Source organism: Cydia splendana, chromosome 25 (genome assembly GCF_910591565.1).
Source record: "Cydia splendana chromosome 25, ilCydSple1.2, whole genome shotgun sequence".
Taxonomy (NCBI): domain Eukaryota; kingdom Metazoa; phylum Arthropoda; class Insecta; order Lepidoptera; family Tortricidae; genus Cydia; species Cydia splendana.
In genome coordinates this window covers 7,559,289-7,575,875 of record NC_085984.1, presented here as the reverse complement: position 1 = coordinate 7,575,875, position 16,587 = coordinate 7,559,289, and the positions used below count along the sequence as shown (strand labels likewise).

The window sequence follows — 16,587 nt, the reverse complement described above, 5'->3', positions numbered from 1 at the left end:
ACCGTAATAATTGATAAGCCAGCATGGAGCTAAACATGCAGACGAGCACCGCACACACGGACAGACCGAACACACCGCGGAGACATATCAGCAACGCGCCGCGCACCACCTCGCAACTCGACACGCCTTCGAAGACGCAACGGAGTTCTGAAAAAAAATTATAAGGAGTATAGGGAAGAAAAGTCTGCAACGATTTTAATAGCATACGCAGTGCAAGTGTTACCTACTTATACATCATAATTTTACAGAAGTTTGACGTTTAAAATAACACTTGCACTCCGTGTGCTATCACAGTCGTTGCAGCCTTGTCTAGGTCTAGCTATTTAATACTGTCAAGCACTCGTTTTTGCTAGATAAGGTTCTAATTAGGTACAGATGTAATGTACTTATAATTATTTTCCTACGTATTGTCACGGAAAAAAAATAACTATGCCATTCAGTTTCCTTAAGGCCTCATTCTCACGAGCGCTTTTTCAATGCGTGTTAAAAAAGCGCTTGAATCTGTCCGCACGCTAAATTCAATTTAACGACTAACCAAGTCGAAAATCCAACAACTCTTGATAAAAAGCGCCACCGCCATCGTGTGAATAAACACACATGTTTCCATTTGTGTCATTCAAACGCTTTTTTAACGCGCGTTGAAAGAGCGCTCGTGAGAGTGAGGCCTAAATGTACTTAGCCATACCATACCCCGAAGTTAACGGAGTTTAAAAAAAAACATTGTGTATAACCCGTTTGTAATAAAAAAATAGTACCATCTTCCTTGCCGACGTGAACGGTGTCCGGGCGTGTCGAGAAGCAGGTACACGCTCTCGCCTTCTTTGTGTATTCGCAGTGTTGCAGCTTCTGTAGCCTGCAAATAATAATGTACAGTTTAAGGCCCGTCTAGACGGGACATTTTCACCCAATCTGATTGAATTGTCTGATCAAATCAGGCCGCGAAGCCAATAAGACAACCGCTTACGCTTCATAGCGAACGAAACGCAACTATCATTGTGGCACTAATATGGTAGTGTGATAGAAAGACAAAGCGTTTCGTTGTCGTAACGTAAGCGATTGTCACCATGGCTAGGCCTGCAGACGGGACAATTTTCGCCCAATATGAATGAATTGTCTGATCAAATCAGACACAAAAATTGGACGCAAAAATTGGCTCGCCGATCCCATTTGATTTGATTGTAAGACACTACACCTTATAAAACAAAGTCCTCAGCCGCGTCCGTGTGTTTGTTTGTAGTTATGTTCACGATAGACTCAAAAACTACAGAACGGATTGGTCTGTCTGTGTGTTTGCTTGTATGTTCACGATATGTAGACTCAAAAACTAGGTACTGAACGGATTTTCATGCGGTTTTCACCTATCAATAGAGTGATTCTTGAGGAAGGTTTAGGTGTATAATTTGTTAACCTGTGCGAAGCCGGGGCTGGTCGCTAGTGACCTTATTGCCCTTCACACTTGACTGTAACTTACTTGTTCATATGTATGTATGTCGTCGTGATGGTGACCAGAACACAAGTCAGGGCGCAGGCCAGGCAGCAGGCGCCGACTACTTTGATCTGAAAACGGAAACCGTACAGTTGCCTGCAAAATATACAGTAAAACTCCTTATAAGTACAGAGCTTCATATGAAACTGTCGAAATTAAATAAAATTTAACTAAATGCGAAACAAAGTGGCAACACGAGTTGATCTCTCAAAACAATAGCATGATTTCTATTTCTATGTTATAATAACAGACTACCGCACCAAAGTCGCGGTGCGGTGCGGTAGTCTATGACGGCTTTTATATCAGACACTTCACATAAAATAAGAAGCACAAATTCAGACATCGGATTTTCGGGAGCAAATCAGCAAAACAATAATAACGAGTGATAACATACTTTTCTTACCATATAGCTGTATCGGTTGCGGCGGCGGGCGAGGCTCATTATACACACGCCAGTTAGCACCAGCTGAAAAATAATTATACATTTGTGACACACAATTACACATTGTACATTTGTAACACACAATTACACATTATACACAGGGTTGGGCAGTATTTCAATTACATGTATTTGAAATACATTTTTGTATTTTGTATTTGTATTTCAAATACTACCTGGAAAAGTATTTTGTATTTGGTATTTCAAATACTGCACTCACATGTATTTTGTATTTCAAATACTTCAAGCATCAAAATACATTTCTACAAAATACATTTTATTAAATTCTATAATCCTAAAATGGAACGTTTATTTAAATATAATGTACGACTTGTACGAGGGCAAATACAATGCGCGAGCTATTCTGCGCGGAACTTTTCGTCAACAGCCAGGGTATAGGGTCATTGCAGTAGTTTCCGTCCATGCTCTAGTTTTAGACCACTTGACGGATTAGCAAATAATATATTTCATTTTTAATTTACTACTTGCGAAATATAATTTTAATATGTAGACAGATATACAGGGTGTTCTAGCCATTGGACAAAGCCGAAATGTACATATTCATTAGGGTATTTAGAACCAGTACCAGTACCAGTATACAAAGTATCATAACAAGCGGTGTAAATTAACAAATTACGTTTTTTTTACTTTGGAGCAACCTGCAGGTATGTGTTAGTAGCTCCTGAGGTAATAAATAGTATGAAACCTTCTTCGACCGTTTTGATTATCTTTTTTATTTATGACATTAATAAGATTCTGTCTTTTGACAAATGTCATCATTGCCGCACATTTTCAAACAAATTGTCAAAAGCACGGCCAATGATTAATACAGTATGTTTCTTTTTGTTGTCGATTATTGGAATTAAGTTTTGTTTGATAATTTATTTTTATATCTTTTGTTCTAATAAAAAAAATATTACCGTTAGAGCATTTCTCAGTTTCAGTAACCGTACGTGGGATTTCAGGGTTAGTCCAATGGCTAAGGTCACCCTGTATATATTGTTTCGACATTAAGGATTGAAATCAGTCCAAATTTGTGCAGCAATGTAGGTTTATATTCAAATTTCGTCAAGTGGACGAAAACTAGAGCTGGACGAAAACTTGCGCAATGAACCTATAAGTTTTTAGGAAAGGATATTCGTTAAAAAAACTAAATGATTAAACAAAAAAATTTAAAGGTATTTTGTATTTTGTATTTGAAATACATTATTTTAAACACTGTAGTTTGTATTTTGTATTTCAAATACCCGTCACCAAAGTAATTTGTATTTGGTATTTCAAATACTTTTAAAAATGTATTTTGTAATTTGTATTTGAAATACGTGGAAGCCAGTATTTTGCCCAACCCTGATTATACATTTGTGACACACAATTACACAGTATACATTTGTGACACACAATTACACATTATACATTTGTGACACACAATTACACATTTGTGACGTTCTCAATCAATAGGAACCACTTTGTCGCTTACTATAAGGACGCTCAGATAATTTCGTCTTTATGGTTAGCGACAAAGTGGTACCTTTTGATTGAGAACGTCACATTTTGTTGGGATATTACCGGGTTGATGATAGAAATGAATACTTTTACCAGTATTTTAACTTATATTCATTTACTGACAAATTTGGTTTGCCAGACTATAAACACAAATCTTGTCAAAAACAATAATATTAAACGAGAAAAATCGGCCAAGTGCGAGTCGGACTCGCGCACGAAGGATTCCGTACTATTACGCAAAAAACGGCAAAAACATCACGTTTGTTGTATGGGATCCCCACTTATATAATTATTATATTCTGTTTTTAGTATTTGTTGTTACAGCGGCAACAGAAATACATCATCTGTGAAAATTTCAACTGCCTAGCTATCACGGATCATGAGATACAGCCTGGTGACAGACAGACGGACGGACAGACAGACAGACAGACAGACGGTCCCGTATGTATCCGTGTGGTACGGAACCCTAAAAACCACATAACTGTATAACAAAAGTACCAGGCGCACATATAAAGCTAGGAGTTACACGTACCATAGCAGCTGGTACCGCGGCGGGCACAGTTTCAAGATGCTGCGGGGACGCGGTGTACACTCGCACTATGATGTGCTGCAGCGCCAGCAGGCCCCCAAGGGCGGCGGCCAGGGCTCCGCAGCCGACGCACCACCACGCGTACTTGTGGCGCCGGCAGGGGGCGGTGGTGGCGCAGTTGACGGCCGCTGTGGACAGAAATAGGCAAATGTTAATTAGAATTACCTACAAAGCGAAATGCTGAAAATACAAACACACACACTCGCGCACGCACGCAAGCACGCACGTATGCACGCACGCATTCGCACTCCAAAGAGTTTTCTATTCTCAATAAAAACGAATTTACCAAAACGTTTAATGTAGAGTCGGACCAAGAAAAGTCTGCAGCGGATTTTGGGCTATCAAATCCGCTGCAGACTTTTCTTGGTCTGACTCTACCATCATGGTCTGCAGTTTCTGTTTTCAGCATTTTTTTAAGAGCATTACGAGTTGATTTACTATAAAAATATGTACTATAAATCGATATGTTGATTATTTTTCCATCAGTTTTCACGATAGGCAAGAATATAATAACAAAATTTACGCCACATTGAAATTTAGTCAACCGTACAAATTAGTGACAACGCCACCTATTACTAAAATTCCAAACTCAAACGTACCAAAATACGGCGGCGGCGGCACGTAGTGTTGTGACACATCGCCCGCGATCGTCGACTGTGGTGTCGATACTTCATATTGTACTAATTGCATCACTCCGCACGCTTGCATATCTTCACAATTAAAAACTTGGCTTTAAAATAAAACCTAAGCCACTACGATGAACACAATCAAGTCCGTTTTCCCGTCATTTTTTTTTTCTATTGTTATGTCGAAGGAACTTTCAAACTGCCCGCCATTCGCGTAAAATCGATATTTACACCCTCTCTGTAAAGAACATTGACCTTTCGTTGGAATAACAAATGCATTTGCTATATTTACATTGCAAATTCACTGACTGATTGTAATATGACACTTTATAAACACTGACGCCGTTATTTAGTTTTTAAATTCGGAAAAAAACGCACTGGCTGCATATTTGTACACACTTTTGTTTATCATCAGTTAAAATAACAATGCTTCGCGATTTTTTTTTAATTTCAATACAGCACATTGCGAATTAAAAACGTCAACATTACAATTCGTTATTCACGTTAATTTATTTTAATAAACAGTGTTATTCATATTTATTGTAAGCGAATTAGGTTATGTGGTTTTGACAATGGAGGAGTTGCGGGCATGCGCATTGGGTAAGATGCAGTGGTATTATTTCGATACCTTTCAAGTGTGCTCTCTTTAAGGGTACCAAAATAAGTGGGACCTCCAGAAACATATCAATCATTAATGATCATAAATTACATGTAAACTGGTTCGTTTTAGTGAATACTTGGTGAACGATTGACATAACATATAACATCCCAGGTAATAGTAAGGTATTGAGGAAAACGAATAACTTATGGATTCTACTTTGTACTATTAGTATAGGCGTATAAATATAACAATGCGTCTTTGGGCAAAAAATGCAGGTAGATTCTTTTGTAAGTGATTCTATTTTTTTTCGGATTCTACATGTCTTGTATCGTTCTTGGTCTACGTGGGAAGATTTTTTTAGACACCTGCTATTGAATTGGCGGTTTTGTGACATTTTTGCGACAGTTTCTTTGTGTTGGAATGGTCGATAAATGAATGAAGCGTCTTAATTTATTAGTTTATGCAATATGTGTTGGAAGGACCGGAATAGATATTTTTGACCTGTCTCTTTCATACGTTTTATTGTTATTTAAACTAAACCATTCGGACGGACAAGTCAAACTTAAAGTAAATGCCGTTTTAGACACTTATCTATTTATCGAATATATCTATCTACAATTTCAATTTGAAACTAGGGATCGTCCATTAATGACATCACACAAAATTTCGATTATTTAGATCCCCTCTCCCCCTTGTCACAATTTTTATAGGAAAAAGATAGGTCTTTAATACGTACTGTCACACTTGGCATGCCCTCACCTCCTCCCCCTGTTGCTGTGACGTAATATATGGATGAACACCTATGTTCAACCTAGACATGTGCGCCGCGCCGCCGCGCCGCCGCCGCCGACGATTTTTCCACGCCGCCGCCGCCGATAAATTTGACCGGCGTATAATCGGCGTGGGAAATTTTCATACCTGTCGTGTCTTATTGCATGTTGCGTAGTGAGTAGATAGTGTCAGGTATAATTTAAAGATCCTTTTCGCTTATTATTTGCCAGTGAACCAAATTAGCATAATTTTTGTCGTCGCGGTGTTAGCTGTGATAACGATGTAGCGTTAATTTAAACAAGATCTAGTTTCAGGATCATAGGTTATTATTTGATATTTTATCAAACCTTTTTTGTAGAACGCATTTTGTTTTACATTAATAGACTCTTGATTGACAATTTAATCAGTGAACTAAAGTCAAGAAAATGGCAGGTTCATATCCTAGGACATAAACATGCTATTTTCTTCTTAGAATCTCTAGCAAGCTGTCACCGCGATTATAATTGCGTATTTTATGATTTCTCGTGTGATGCTGGTGACCCGCCTAAGGGTCATCATATGATAAATATGATTTGATTTATTTATCACATAATATAAAATATCATTTAAAATTACACATGATCATCTCAGTCATTTTATGGTGATTATCTGCTTCTTTTACTTTACAATATATATAATTTCAATCAAAATTATAAAAGCCAGGTTAAAGCTTCGTAAGCTGTAGCTAACCAATTATACTTATCTTAGGAACTAAAATCACCAAGGGTCATCACTAAGCTAGCAGTAAAAAAAACAAAGTAGACCTTAATATTCCATAAAACTCTTTTATGAAATACAATGTATTATCTCATAAAAAGTTTATCAAGCCACTTAAATTTTACGTCAGAGGGCTCGTCTATCAAATCTTTGGGTAGTCGCTCGCAGTATGTAGGTCTGAAGACGCGAGTTTTCCCCTGCGCCATGCAACACGGGACACTTCAAAGACATTCAGTTGAGCGAATCAACCTGCCAGAGACGTTTATTTTCAAAAACGATTACATCTTTATTCTAACATACATTTCTGATAAACTTCACTTGAGACAAATGTAAAGTATGTAGTTCATATCATTATTTCGTAACAAATCCTAGGTGAGGCGACAGCGGCTGGGAAGTCAATGTAGATTTACGACTTAACTTATAAAGATTTGTTTTTTGTTTTAATTGTATTCCGCTTACAAAGTCATTATGCTGCCTAAAATGTAGCGTTTTAAAGTATCCTTTTTATATTAATATTTAAACATACCGTTGGTAACCGTTAGGTTGGTAAGAAATGGTTACCAAGTGACATGATGGGATATATTTTCGGCAATAATTTAGAAAACACACATAACATGTTTTAGATAGCCTAGTAAATACTCAGAAGGCTTTAATGTAGAATTTCTACAGCCACGTTCTCATGCAGTATCAAAAATTATGCCACGCCGATTTCACGCCGATCACGCCGCCGCCGCCGGTCAAAAAATCATCGGACGCCGCCGCCGATGATTTTGCCATCGGCGCACATGTCTAGTTCAACCTAAATATCAATTACATGAAATACAAAGTTATGGTATGGGATTTTAAAAATAAATTATATACATTTATTTATGATACTCACCATTCATTACACTTATCATCAGACATAACATTATTCCGTCTACCAGTGAGTAGATTAGTCGGTGGTCGCCGGGGCAGCGCCGGTGGGGTGTCCGGCTTCGCGGGCAGCAAAGGACCGGAATTTTTTGGCCTCACTTATCAAAAAACTTATAACATACTTATACCACACACACTTTGGCACCATTATCAAACAGACATACCATTATTCCTCCTGCCAGTGAGTAGGTACGTCGGTGGTCGCGGTGGTAACGCTGGGCTGGTGGGGTGTCCGGCTTCGCGGGAGGCGAAAGGCCGGAGCTTTCTGGCCTCACTTATCAAAAGACTTAGACATACCATTATTCCTTCTACCAGTGAGTAGGTTCGTCGGTGGTCGCGGTGGTAACGCTGGTGGGGTGTCCGGCTTAGCGGGCGGCGTGGGGCCATGGTCGTCTGCTCGCGCGTATGCGGCTGAAAGCTTGTGCAGGCTACTTGGTACTGGGACACAGAAGGTTCCTCTTACCATTATTCCGTCGACCAGTGAGTAGATTTGTCGGTGGTCGCGGTGGTAGCGCTGGGGGGGTGTCCGGCTTGGCGGGCGGCGGGGGGCCGGGGTCGTCCGCTCTAGCGTATGCAGCTGAAGGCTTGTGCATGCTACTTGGTACTGGAACAGAAGGTTCCACTTACCATTGTTTCTTCTACCAGTGAGTAGATTCGTCGGTGATCGCGGTGGTAGCGCCGGCGGGGTGTTCGGCTTGGCGGGCAGCAGGAGGCCGGGGTCGACTACTCGCGCGTATGCGGCTGAAGGCTTGTGCAGGCTACTTAGTACTGAGACAGAAGGTTCCTCTTACCATTGTTTCTTCTGCCAGTGAGTAGGTTCGTCGGTGGTCGCGGTGGTAGCGCGGGTGGTGTGTCCGGCTTGGCGGGCGGCGAGGGGCCGGGGTCGTCCGCTCTTGCGTATGCGCGTGAAGGCTTGTGCAGGCTACTTAGTAGTGAGATGGAAGTATGGAAGGTTCCTCTTACCATTGTTCCGTCTACCAGTTAGTAGATTCGTCGGTGGTCGAGGTGGGAAAGCTGGTGGGGTGTCCGGCTTGGCGGGTGACGGGGATCCGGGGTTGTCTGCTCGCGCGTATGCAACTGAAGGCTTTGCAGGCTACTTGATACTGGGACACAGATGGTTCCATTCCACCACAGGTTCCACTTACCATTGTTTCTTCTACCAGTGAGTAGGTTCGTCGGTGGTCGCGGTGGTAGTGCTGGTGGGGTGTCCGGCTTGGCGGGCGGCGGGGGGCCGGGGTCGACTGCTTGCGCGTATGCGGCTGAAGGCTTGCATGTGCAGGCTACTTAGTACTGAGACAGAAGGTTCCACTTACCATTGTTTCTTCTACCAGTGAGTAGGTTCGTCGGTGGTCGCGGTGGTAGTGCTGGCGGGGTGTCCGGCTTGACGGGCAGCGGGGCCTGGGGTCGTCTGCTCGCGCGTACGCGGTTGAAAGCTTGTACAGGCTACTTAGTACTGAGACAGAAGGTTCCTCTTACCATTGTTTCTTCTACCAGTGAGTAGATTCGTCGGTGGTCGCGGTGGTAGCGCTGGTGGAGTGTCCGGCTTGGCGGGCGGCGGGGGGCCAGGGTCGTCTGCCCGCGCGTACGCGGCTGAAGGCTTGCATGTGCAGGCTACCTGGTACTGGAATATATAAGGTTCCAATTAGCCAGTTTACTACCCAACCTTTTTGTCCAATGATGTAAGTACACACAGCTGCAAAAGTCCATATCCACTTTATGAATGGAATTCATTCATAAAGTAAGTATGGACTTTTGCAGCTCGCTGTATGATGGGTTGGACAAATTAGGACAGTCGGAACAGGATCCAGGTTACAAAAACAGGTTTAGTAAGGTGCATTACAACCTACTCGTAGGACTAGGACAACATATTACAGAAACGACACTCAGGCTAGGAGTAGACAAAACGTGTTCGCAAGTAAGAGAATGCTATATCAATGCGTTTTATACTACATATGTACCTACACTATTTTTCGGACCCTATTTCTTGTCTTCCTCTATATCTTGTACTCCCTACTAAGTGCCCCAACAGAATTATCCAAAAAATAGTGTAATCTAAAACGCGTTTTACCACTTGCCACTCTTGTCTGAGCAAAAAGCTATTAGAAAGACCGTGGTCAAGATTGCAAGAGTGGTTTTGGCGGAGATCCGAAGCGTTTTCCCATGCCCAGTATTAAAATTTGTTCTTTTAAATATATTAAATATATAATTTTAATAATAGGGTATTTGACTACTAGTCAATACCGTTTCTATTTCGGACTGTCAAAACACTGAAAACGATTTCCTACAATGGAATTTATTTGAAACACTAGCATGTGACGTCACGATCAAATTACCTACTTTTTATAGTTTAATACGGGTTTTAAAATAGAAATTGTGTTTAAAAATAACTGCTGTCTACGTTTCTCTATTAATCTTCTGGTGCTTTACTTCATGCATGGTGTAAAATAAATTATTTTAAATACAGTCACATCAGCATAGGTACCCTATTCTACCGCATTATTTACCTTGTGCAAATCGGAAGTGACAGACGCACTGGTGTCGCACTCGGGACATGGGGGCGTCGGAGAGCTGCGCGCTGACGTCACATCCGGCAGCGACATCGCGGCTGTAATGGAAAGAAATAAGGGTTAGAATCCTCTGTTCCCATGAATCTAGTATTAAACTGGATTGGGCATGAGTGGATAACTGACAGAACGGGATAGTCTTATGTATCTTTCAGTAGGAGTAGCAGCGAAAGCGCTATTAATGTTTGTCCTTATCACAGTCTCACATATTTTTTGTTCCCCACCTTAAATTTAGTATGGATTATGGTGGGCAACAAATAAATTCGACCAATCATAGTGTCGCATTGCGTATGTTTTGTCCCTCACGGAGGCACGCGTATACCACTTCTATAGGATGCTACTTCTTCTTCCCAACATAGATAGAGTACCTAGTACAGTCGCTATCAGATATATCGGAGCGGCCAAGGCGCTCAAAAATATCTGAACACGCACTCTAACGCCTTGACAATAGAGGCGTGTTCAGATATTTGTGAGCACCTTGGCCGCTCCGTTATATCTGATGGCAACTGTACCTACTCATGCCGGCACATACTGCAAGCCACACGAGATGAGGTACAACTCATTACAGCCTAAAGAATCTGGAAAATCTTAGAGGAATGAGTAACAATCTGTAAAGGGACAGCCCATGAGTTATATTTTGTGACAGCATAAAATAAAACTCTTGGTCAAATTCAATAGTAATAATTAAAACCCCTATTGGGTAGTAAAAAATAATAATTCTATCATTATCCACTCACTTCAAATGAAAATGACGGTATCGTTATCAAATTAGGAGCCATCTGGGAGCCCTAATTTTATACTAAATATGTATAATTGTATATATTCGTGTGTACAGTCAACGTCAAAGATATGTTTACACTTTTGCACCTTACTCCTTTGTAATAAGGCGAAAAATGTAACATATCTTTGACGTCGACTGTAACGTGACGAGTATAGTAAAGACTGGAAATAATCCCTCGCTCCATCCACATAATAATTAGTCATTCAAAATTTAAAAAACAACGCTGCCATAAACAAATAAAATGAGCCCCTCTGCAGTTTCAACCGTAATTTAATTCCATAAACAAAACCATAGAGTTCAAAGCTCTTCGCAATATGGCGGTAAATGACAGCTGACCGCGACGTCCGGTACGTCCAGATGTTGGCGAAAATAGGGTTGTGCTACACTTATCGATGGTTTCAAGCTTCATTATAATTTAATAGCATCTAGGCCGTCCGGTTTAGGGTTGAAAATTCTCGAAAAAATCAAATCGTTTTTTTTTTCAGGACGTTTTGAAATTTTCGTTTTTTTGGGAAATTATTCAGTTTTATTTGGAAAGAAACGAAACTTTATTAAACTATAACGACAGCGTCAAAGTCAATTGACATTTTCACAAACGATCGCCAGCATTTAGATAACAAAACACACGACTAAGCATGTGTACAGTTACCTCTATGGATTAAATATAAATGGAAAAATTCACAAGTTCTTTTCACAAAGACAAAGTGACATTGTTTTTTTCCGAATAAAACTTAAAAAAACATGGCCTTTATTAGAAATAAACGGGATTTTTCCGGGTTTTTTCAACCCTAGTCCGGTTCTAGTTTTTAGTTAGACAATTGGAGTCAATAGTAGTTTGTAAACCAAGGGATAAAATGATGCCTTTCACCCGAGTTAAACACTCTACTTTTCATTTCGAATACGAGGAAAGTAAAATGCATGTTTTTTTTAAACATGTAAAGTAGACATTTTTAAAGTAAATCCTGAGGGTACTTTCAATTAACAATTTAGGCAAAAGTATCGTTGTTTATGGAATGGGGTGATAAATAAAATATCACCCTCGATAAAATATCAATGAATATAATGAATGGTGGGGTGCATATCAGAATGGAAATTATATAACAAATCCATTTATACCCAAATTTCAGTTGCTTATCGTAAAAAAATTAATATAGTCGTACTTGGAATGAAAATGCTCTAGTGCAGAAACGTATCATTTTCTGCACACCTTTTAGAACAACAATTACCCTCTTTCAGAGCATGAGAAATGAAAAATATTCATTATTGTAGAAGTCCTGTCATTCATAAATATTTAAAGAATTAAATATTTTTAATAATTTGATTACATCAAAAAAAAACTATTAGTTAGAGTCTGTGCGGAGTCGTGGAATGTATGGGGCCCAATACATATTTCTTTTTATTATATTTTTTTAAGTACCAATATTCTATTCTATACACAGACAAATAATCCGGGACTACCTTCATATTATTTTTTAATAAAAGACAATGATATGAAGCTAGAAATTTTCTTTACTTTTCGCATCAAGTGTACCACAAGCTTAAACATTATGATTATGAAAAAACTTCTCCATTCCATCTGGCCTAACGACTTTATTATTGTATGATGCCAACTGCATTGCGAATAAAAATACCACGGATGCTTTAAAAAAGGCAAACCCTTTACGAGTCATTAGGTTCAATGAATTGCATTCGAGTTGGATACCGCATTCAAGTGTCTTAAACAATGTCGAATTATTAGCTGAGAAGGTCATAACACCAAAAGTACAGTCTGTTGTCATTTACAGTTTAAATATAATAAAAGATTGTCATAATAAGGGGTATTACTGCAATGTTCTGGCGTGCCGCCGGAGTGCAGTACTAGCTCCTCTAGTAAACCATAGAGTAACTTATACATACTGTGCCTTAAACTGTTTTTTGACAAGTTTTCACAGACAATAAAATATGACATTGATGCATCAAGGCGGTTTGTTAACAAGGGTCTACCGGGAAACGCGAAAATTGACATTTAGTTATCTGCCACTTTATCGCTCGAATATGCAAGAGTGATAGAGAGGTTAGTAGGTAACGAAATTTCGATTTTCTTGTTTCGCGGTAGACCCCCAGATTGTGACGGATAGTGGTAGTGGCGCCTCCTACGCACAGTTTCGCGTAAATTTCCCTATTAAACGTCTGATTCAGAGTGTCTAATGTCTCACACTTATTCAAAAACAAAAGTCTTAAAAACTAAACTTTAACTCAGAGCAATAACGACTACGAATAATTTGTACCCATTGGTGCATTGCACCGATCAATTGATGACAAGACACAAGGGCGAAAGTGTCGTGTGTTGTGTTTAGGCCTTTATGTAACTGATGCCTTCAATTGGTAAGAGCGTTGCAACATGCTCCCACGCTGGCCAGTAATCATCATAATCGCTTCATCATTGTTTAACGCTGTTAAGAATATTTTCTTTTTGGCCTAGTTACTCGTTACTAACATTTTGTGTTAAGCTTGGTTAAGCTTAAGTAGCCTTACAAGTTACAACAAACGCTATTCAGATAAACGAACACAATAAAGAGATTAAATTCATTTCCTCACCTTATTGCATTAAAAATGCAATCATTTTATCATATTCCGGCCTAGCCTAGTGGGTAGTGACCCTGCCTGTGAAGCCGATTGGAATAAGAATAAAATATCTGTTTTTATTCTTATTCTTATTCAAGTTAATGTTTGCCCAACTCTGTCAACCTGTATATTCTTCTTTTCTGTAAATACCTCTTGTATCTTTATAATTATGTGCGCCTTTTCCACGTATCCCTACCGGCTTGTCTCCACTGCTTGTGCCTTTGTACAGTCAGCAGCAGAAGTTGCTATGCGGCCGAGGTGTTCAAAATTACCTTGATACGTTCTTATTCTCTTAACAATAAAGTCGCGTCAAGATCATTTTGAACACCTGGCCCGCTTAGCAACTTCTGCTGCTGCCTGTATACCTAAATAATTCCGATATACGAAACCATTTTAAGTGTTTTAAAGTTGACAGCTACCTGCAGAAAGAGCCAAACTAATTAAGCTCGAAATTAGTTCAAGCTAGTTCCGAAAATAGTTTACGCCAAAAAAAATACTTTCGACTTTAACCACGCCCGCACCTTTACTAGTGATGGGCTATCGCAAAAAAAGGTATCGATAAAAAAAAGTTGAATTGGCCCGATGTCCATTCATTCAGGTAGACGAAAACCGCTTTGTGTCTCTTTATAAACGACTTTAGACTCTAATGCAAACAATTAAAGTACATTTTCGAATGTTAAAGTAGTGTAAATTCACAAAACAACATCTATTCGTGCGTTACCGATACGCCGATTTTCGAATAAAGAAATGGACGCTTGAACGTTACGAAATCGGATGGAGTACTTCGGGATAATGGTGAGAATCTCTACAGATAAACCGCCGATTGTATTTTGATAAAATATGTCAAAATGCGGCAATAAAAATGTTTATGACCACACAATTTATCATCTAAATAGGATCTACAAACTTTTATAGCGTACCTACCTACTATTTTTTCCCTTTTTATATATAATGTTAGGTTACAATTTACAATCATACAATAGGTACATTGAGCTGTGTATCTATAAAGGGGTCTATAGACCTTGCAACGAATCGAAAGTGATTTTCGATATATATTCGACTAAATATCCAACGAATTCAATTGATAAATGGTATGCCGCAATGTATAGAAAATTGCATTTGATTTAGTCAAGCTTTATAGAGCCACTAGCGACCCGCCCCGGCTTCGCACGGGTTAACCAATTATACCTAAAACTTCCTCAAGAATCACTCTATTAATAAGTGAAAACCGCATGAAAATCCGTTCAGTAGTTTTTGAGTTTATCGCGAACATACAAACACACAAACAGACAGATGCGACGGGGGACTTTGTTTTATAAGGTGTAGTGATTCACATATGTACTATGAATTCAATTGTAAACATTTCTTAATAGATACGAACTTAATAGTGACTTAATTATGTATGAAAACCAACACAATTTACACAATAATCGACTTTTAAATCCTAACTTATGTTATAGATTAGAAAGTCTGTCTATCTTTTCTAATTGTCTTAACGACTAGCCTACGTACGGTCGGGTCGTGGTATTCATTGGGATAATTAGAGAAAACGGTTAACTTTTTACCTGACGCCCCAGGAGGGTTACCTTCATTCAGTCTATGTTATTATATGTATTTTACTTGTTCTGTATTCTACAGAGAGGACTAAATTCAAATTCTGATCACAATAACACAATACTGTTAATTAACATAAAGTGTTGTAAGTAATAGGAAGTATTAATTAAATCGATTTAAATATTAATTATTAAGTACAGAGTTTTTGTCACAGTCTTCAAGAATTCATTCTCAGCTCAGACAAACATCGCAAAACGATACTAATAAATATCATTTTATTACAGGCAATCAGCAGGCAATCCGCAAAAATCAGTACAGTCTAAAATATCGACTCGATATGGACGAATATCTACCTTTGTAGAGATTTGTCCTTGTCGATGTCGATATTTTAGACCTTGACCATACCCGTAGGAACCGAGGCTGACAAGTAAACTAATAATGCTCGAAAAAAATGCTAAGTGTAAGCAAATCTGAATAGGCACCAAAGAAAAGTCTGAGGCAGTCGGGTAAATAGTCATAAAACTCAGGTAACGGATCTCCAAAAGCAATCGTGACGTCGCCACGCGTGATTAAAGAAATTTCGATCGGTTAACCAAAGGGATACCGGGAAAGTAACTGTTTGATGTTCAGATTGATGGTGCCGGTCTGGGCTTTGTACGTGTTTAAATTCAATTGCCGAATTACTACAATTGGGCTATTGGGCTTTGATTCTCAGTCTCTTGTTTCAATTTATAGCCTTAATTATTTTTCAGGGAAAAGTTTACTATATAATACTAGTAGGTACATGGGTTAGAGCTACTGGTTAAAATATTATACATTTGCTATTGTTCTTCTTGGTAACCGAACCAAAGATATCATTTGCAAAGTTTAACTCTAAATTCAAGTTATAAGGTTTTGGCATTTGCGACATTTAGCACAGATATTTTGAAACGAATAATGTTTTGTGTGATCATGTAACCTGCCCGTCGAAAGGAGCATTTTTCTTGTCACATATTGTAAAGGCTTTACCTGCGGTAGACAGGTCACAAAAGATCTGGTTTAGAAAGTGCAGTTTTGCAAGCTTAAAGGTTGCACGGTGCACTAGTGTGAAATATTTGAGATGCCGGTGATTACCGTGTTCATGGGTAGTAGGATAAACTAGAATTAAATTGTGTAGCATTATTTAAAAAAACTTTATATACGTAATTTTAAAATAGGTAGAAGCGAAAACAGCAAGCTGGCTGAATTTTCAGTTTTATTTATACACGGTGTAACATGAGGAAACCGAATAATTTTAACCACGCATTTCTGAGGTCAAAAGAAGGAAAAAAATTAATATGAGTTTAGGTCAATTTCGCCAAAAAAAAATTTTTTTTGTGTTGTTTTTTAAATTTTTTGAATGTATTTGTACATAAAAAA

At 38.9% G+C, this 16,587-nt stretch overlaps 1 protein-coding gene and 1 long non-coding RNA gene across 2 annotated transcripts in view; one reads left to right on the top strand and one right to left on the bottom strand.

The window, feature by feature from the left end:
- The window catches only part of LOC134802857 (uncharacterized), a 49,847-nt gene that overhangs the window by 24,115 nt on the left and 9,145 nt on the right, over positions 1 to 16,587 (bottom strand). The window contains exons 2-8 of the mRNA XM_063775593.1: positions 10,191 to 10,291; positions 9,163 to 9,307; positions 3,961 to 4,145; positions 1,881 to 1,952; positions 1,472 to 1,557; positions 756 to 853; positions 3 to 147 (exon numbers count right to left, since the gene is read on the bottom strand). Coding sequence (XP_063631663.1) covers positions 3 to 147; positions 756 to 853; positions 1,472 to 1,557; positions 1,881 to 1,952; positions 3,961 to 4,145; positions 9,163 to 9,307; positions 10,191 to 10,286 — 827 coding nt within the window. The 5' untranslated portion in view covers positions 10,287 to 10,291. The remainder of the gene's footprint in view (positions 1 to 2; positions 148 to 755; positions 854 to 1,471; positions 1,558 to 1,880; positions 1,953 to 3,960; positions 4,146 to 9,162; positions 9,308 to 10,190; positions 10,292 to 16,587) is intronic.
- LOC134802885 (uncharacterized) overlaps positions 14,799 to 16,587 on the top strand; it is an 84,482-nt gene continuing 82,693 nt past the window's right edge. Inside the window, exon 1 of the long non-coding RNA XR_010145889.1 lies at positions 14,799 to 14,960. This is a non-coding gene — a long non-coding RNA (uncharacterized LOC134802885). The remainder of the gene's footprint in view (positions 14,961 to 16,587) is intronic.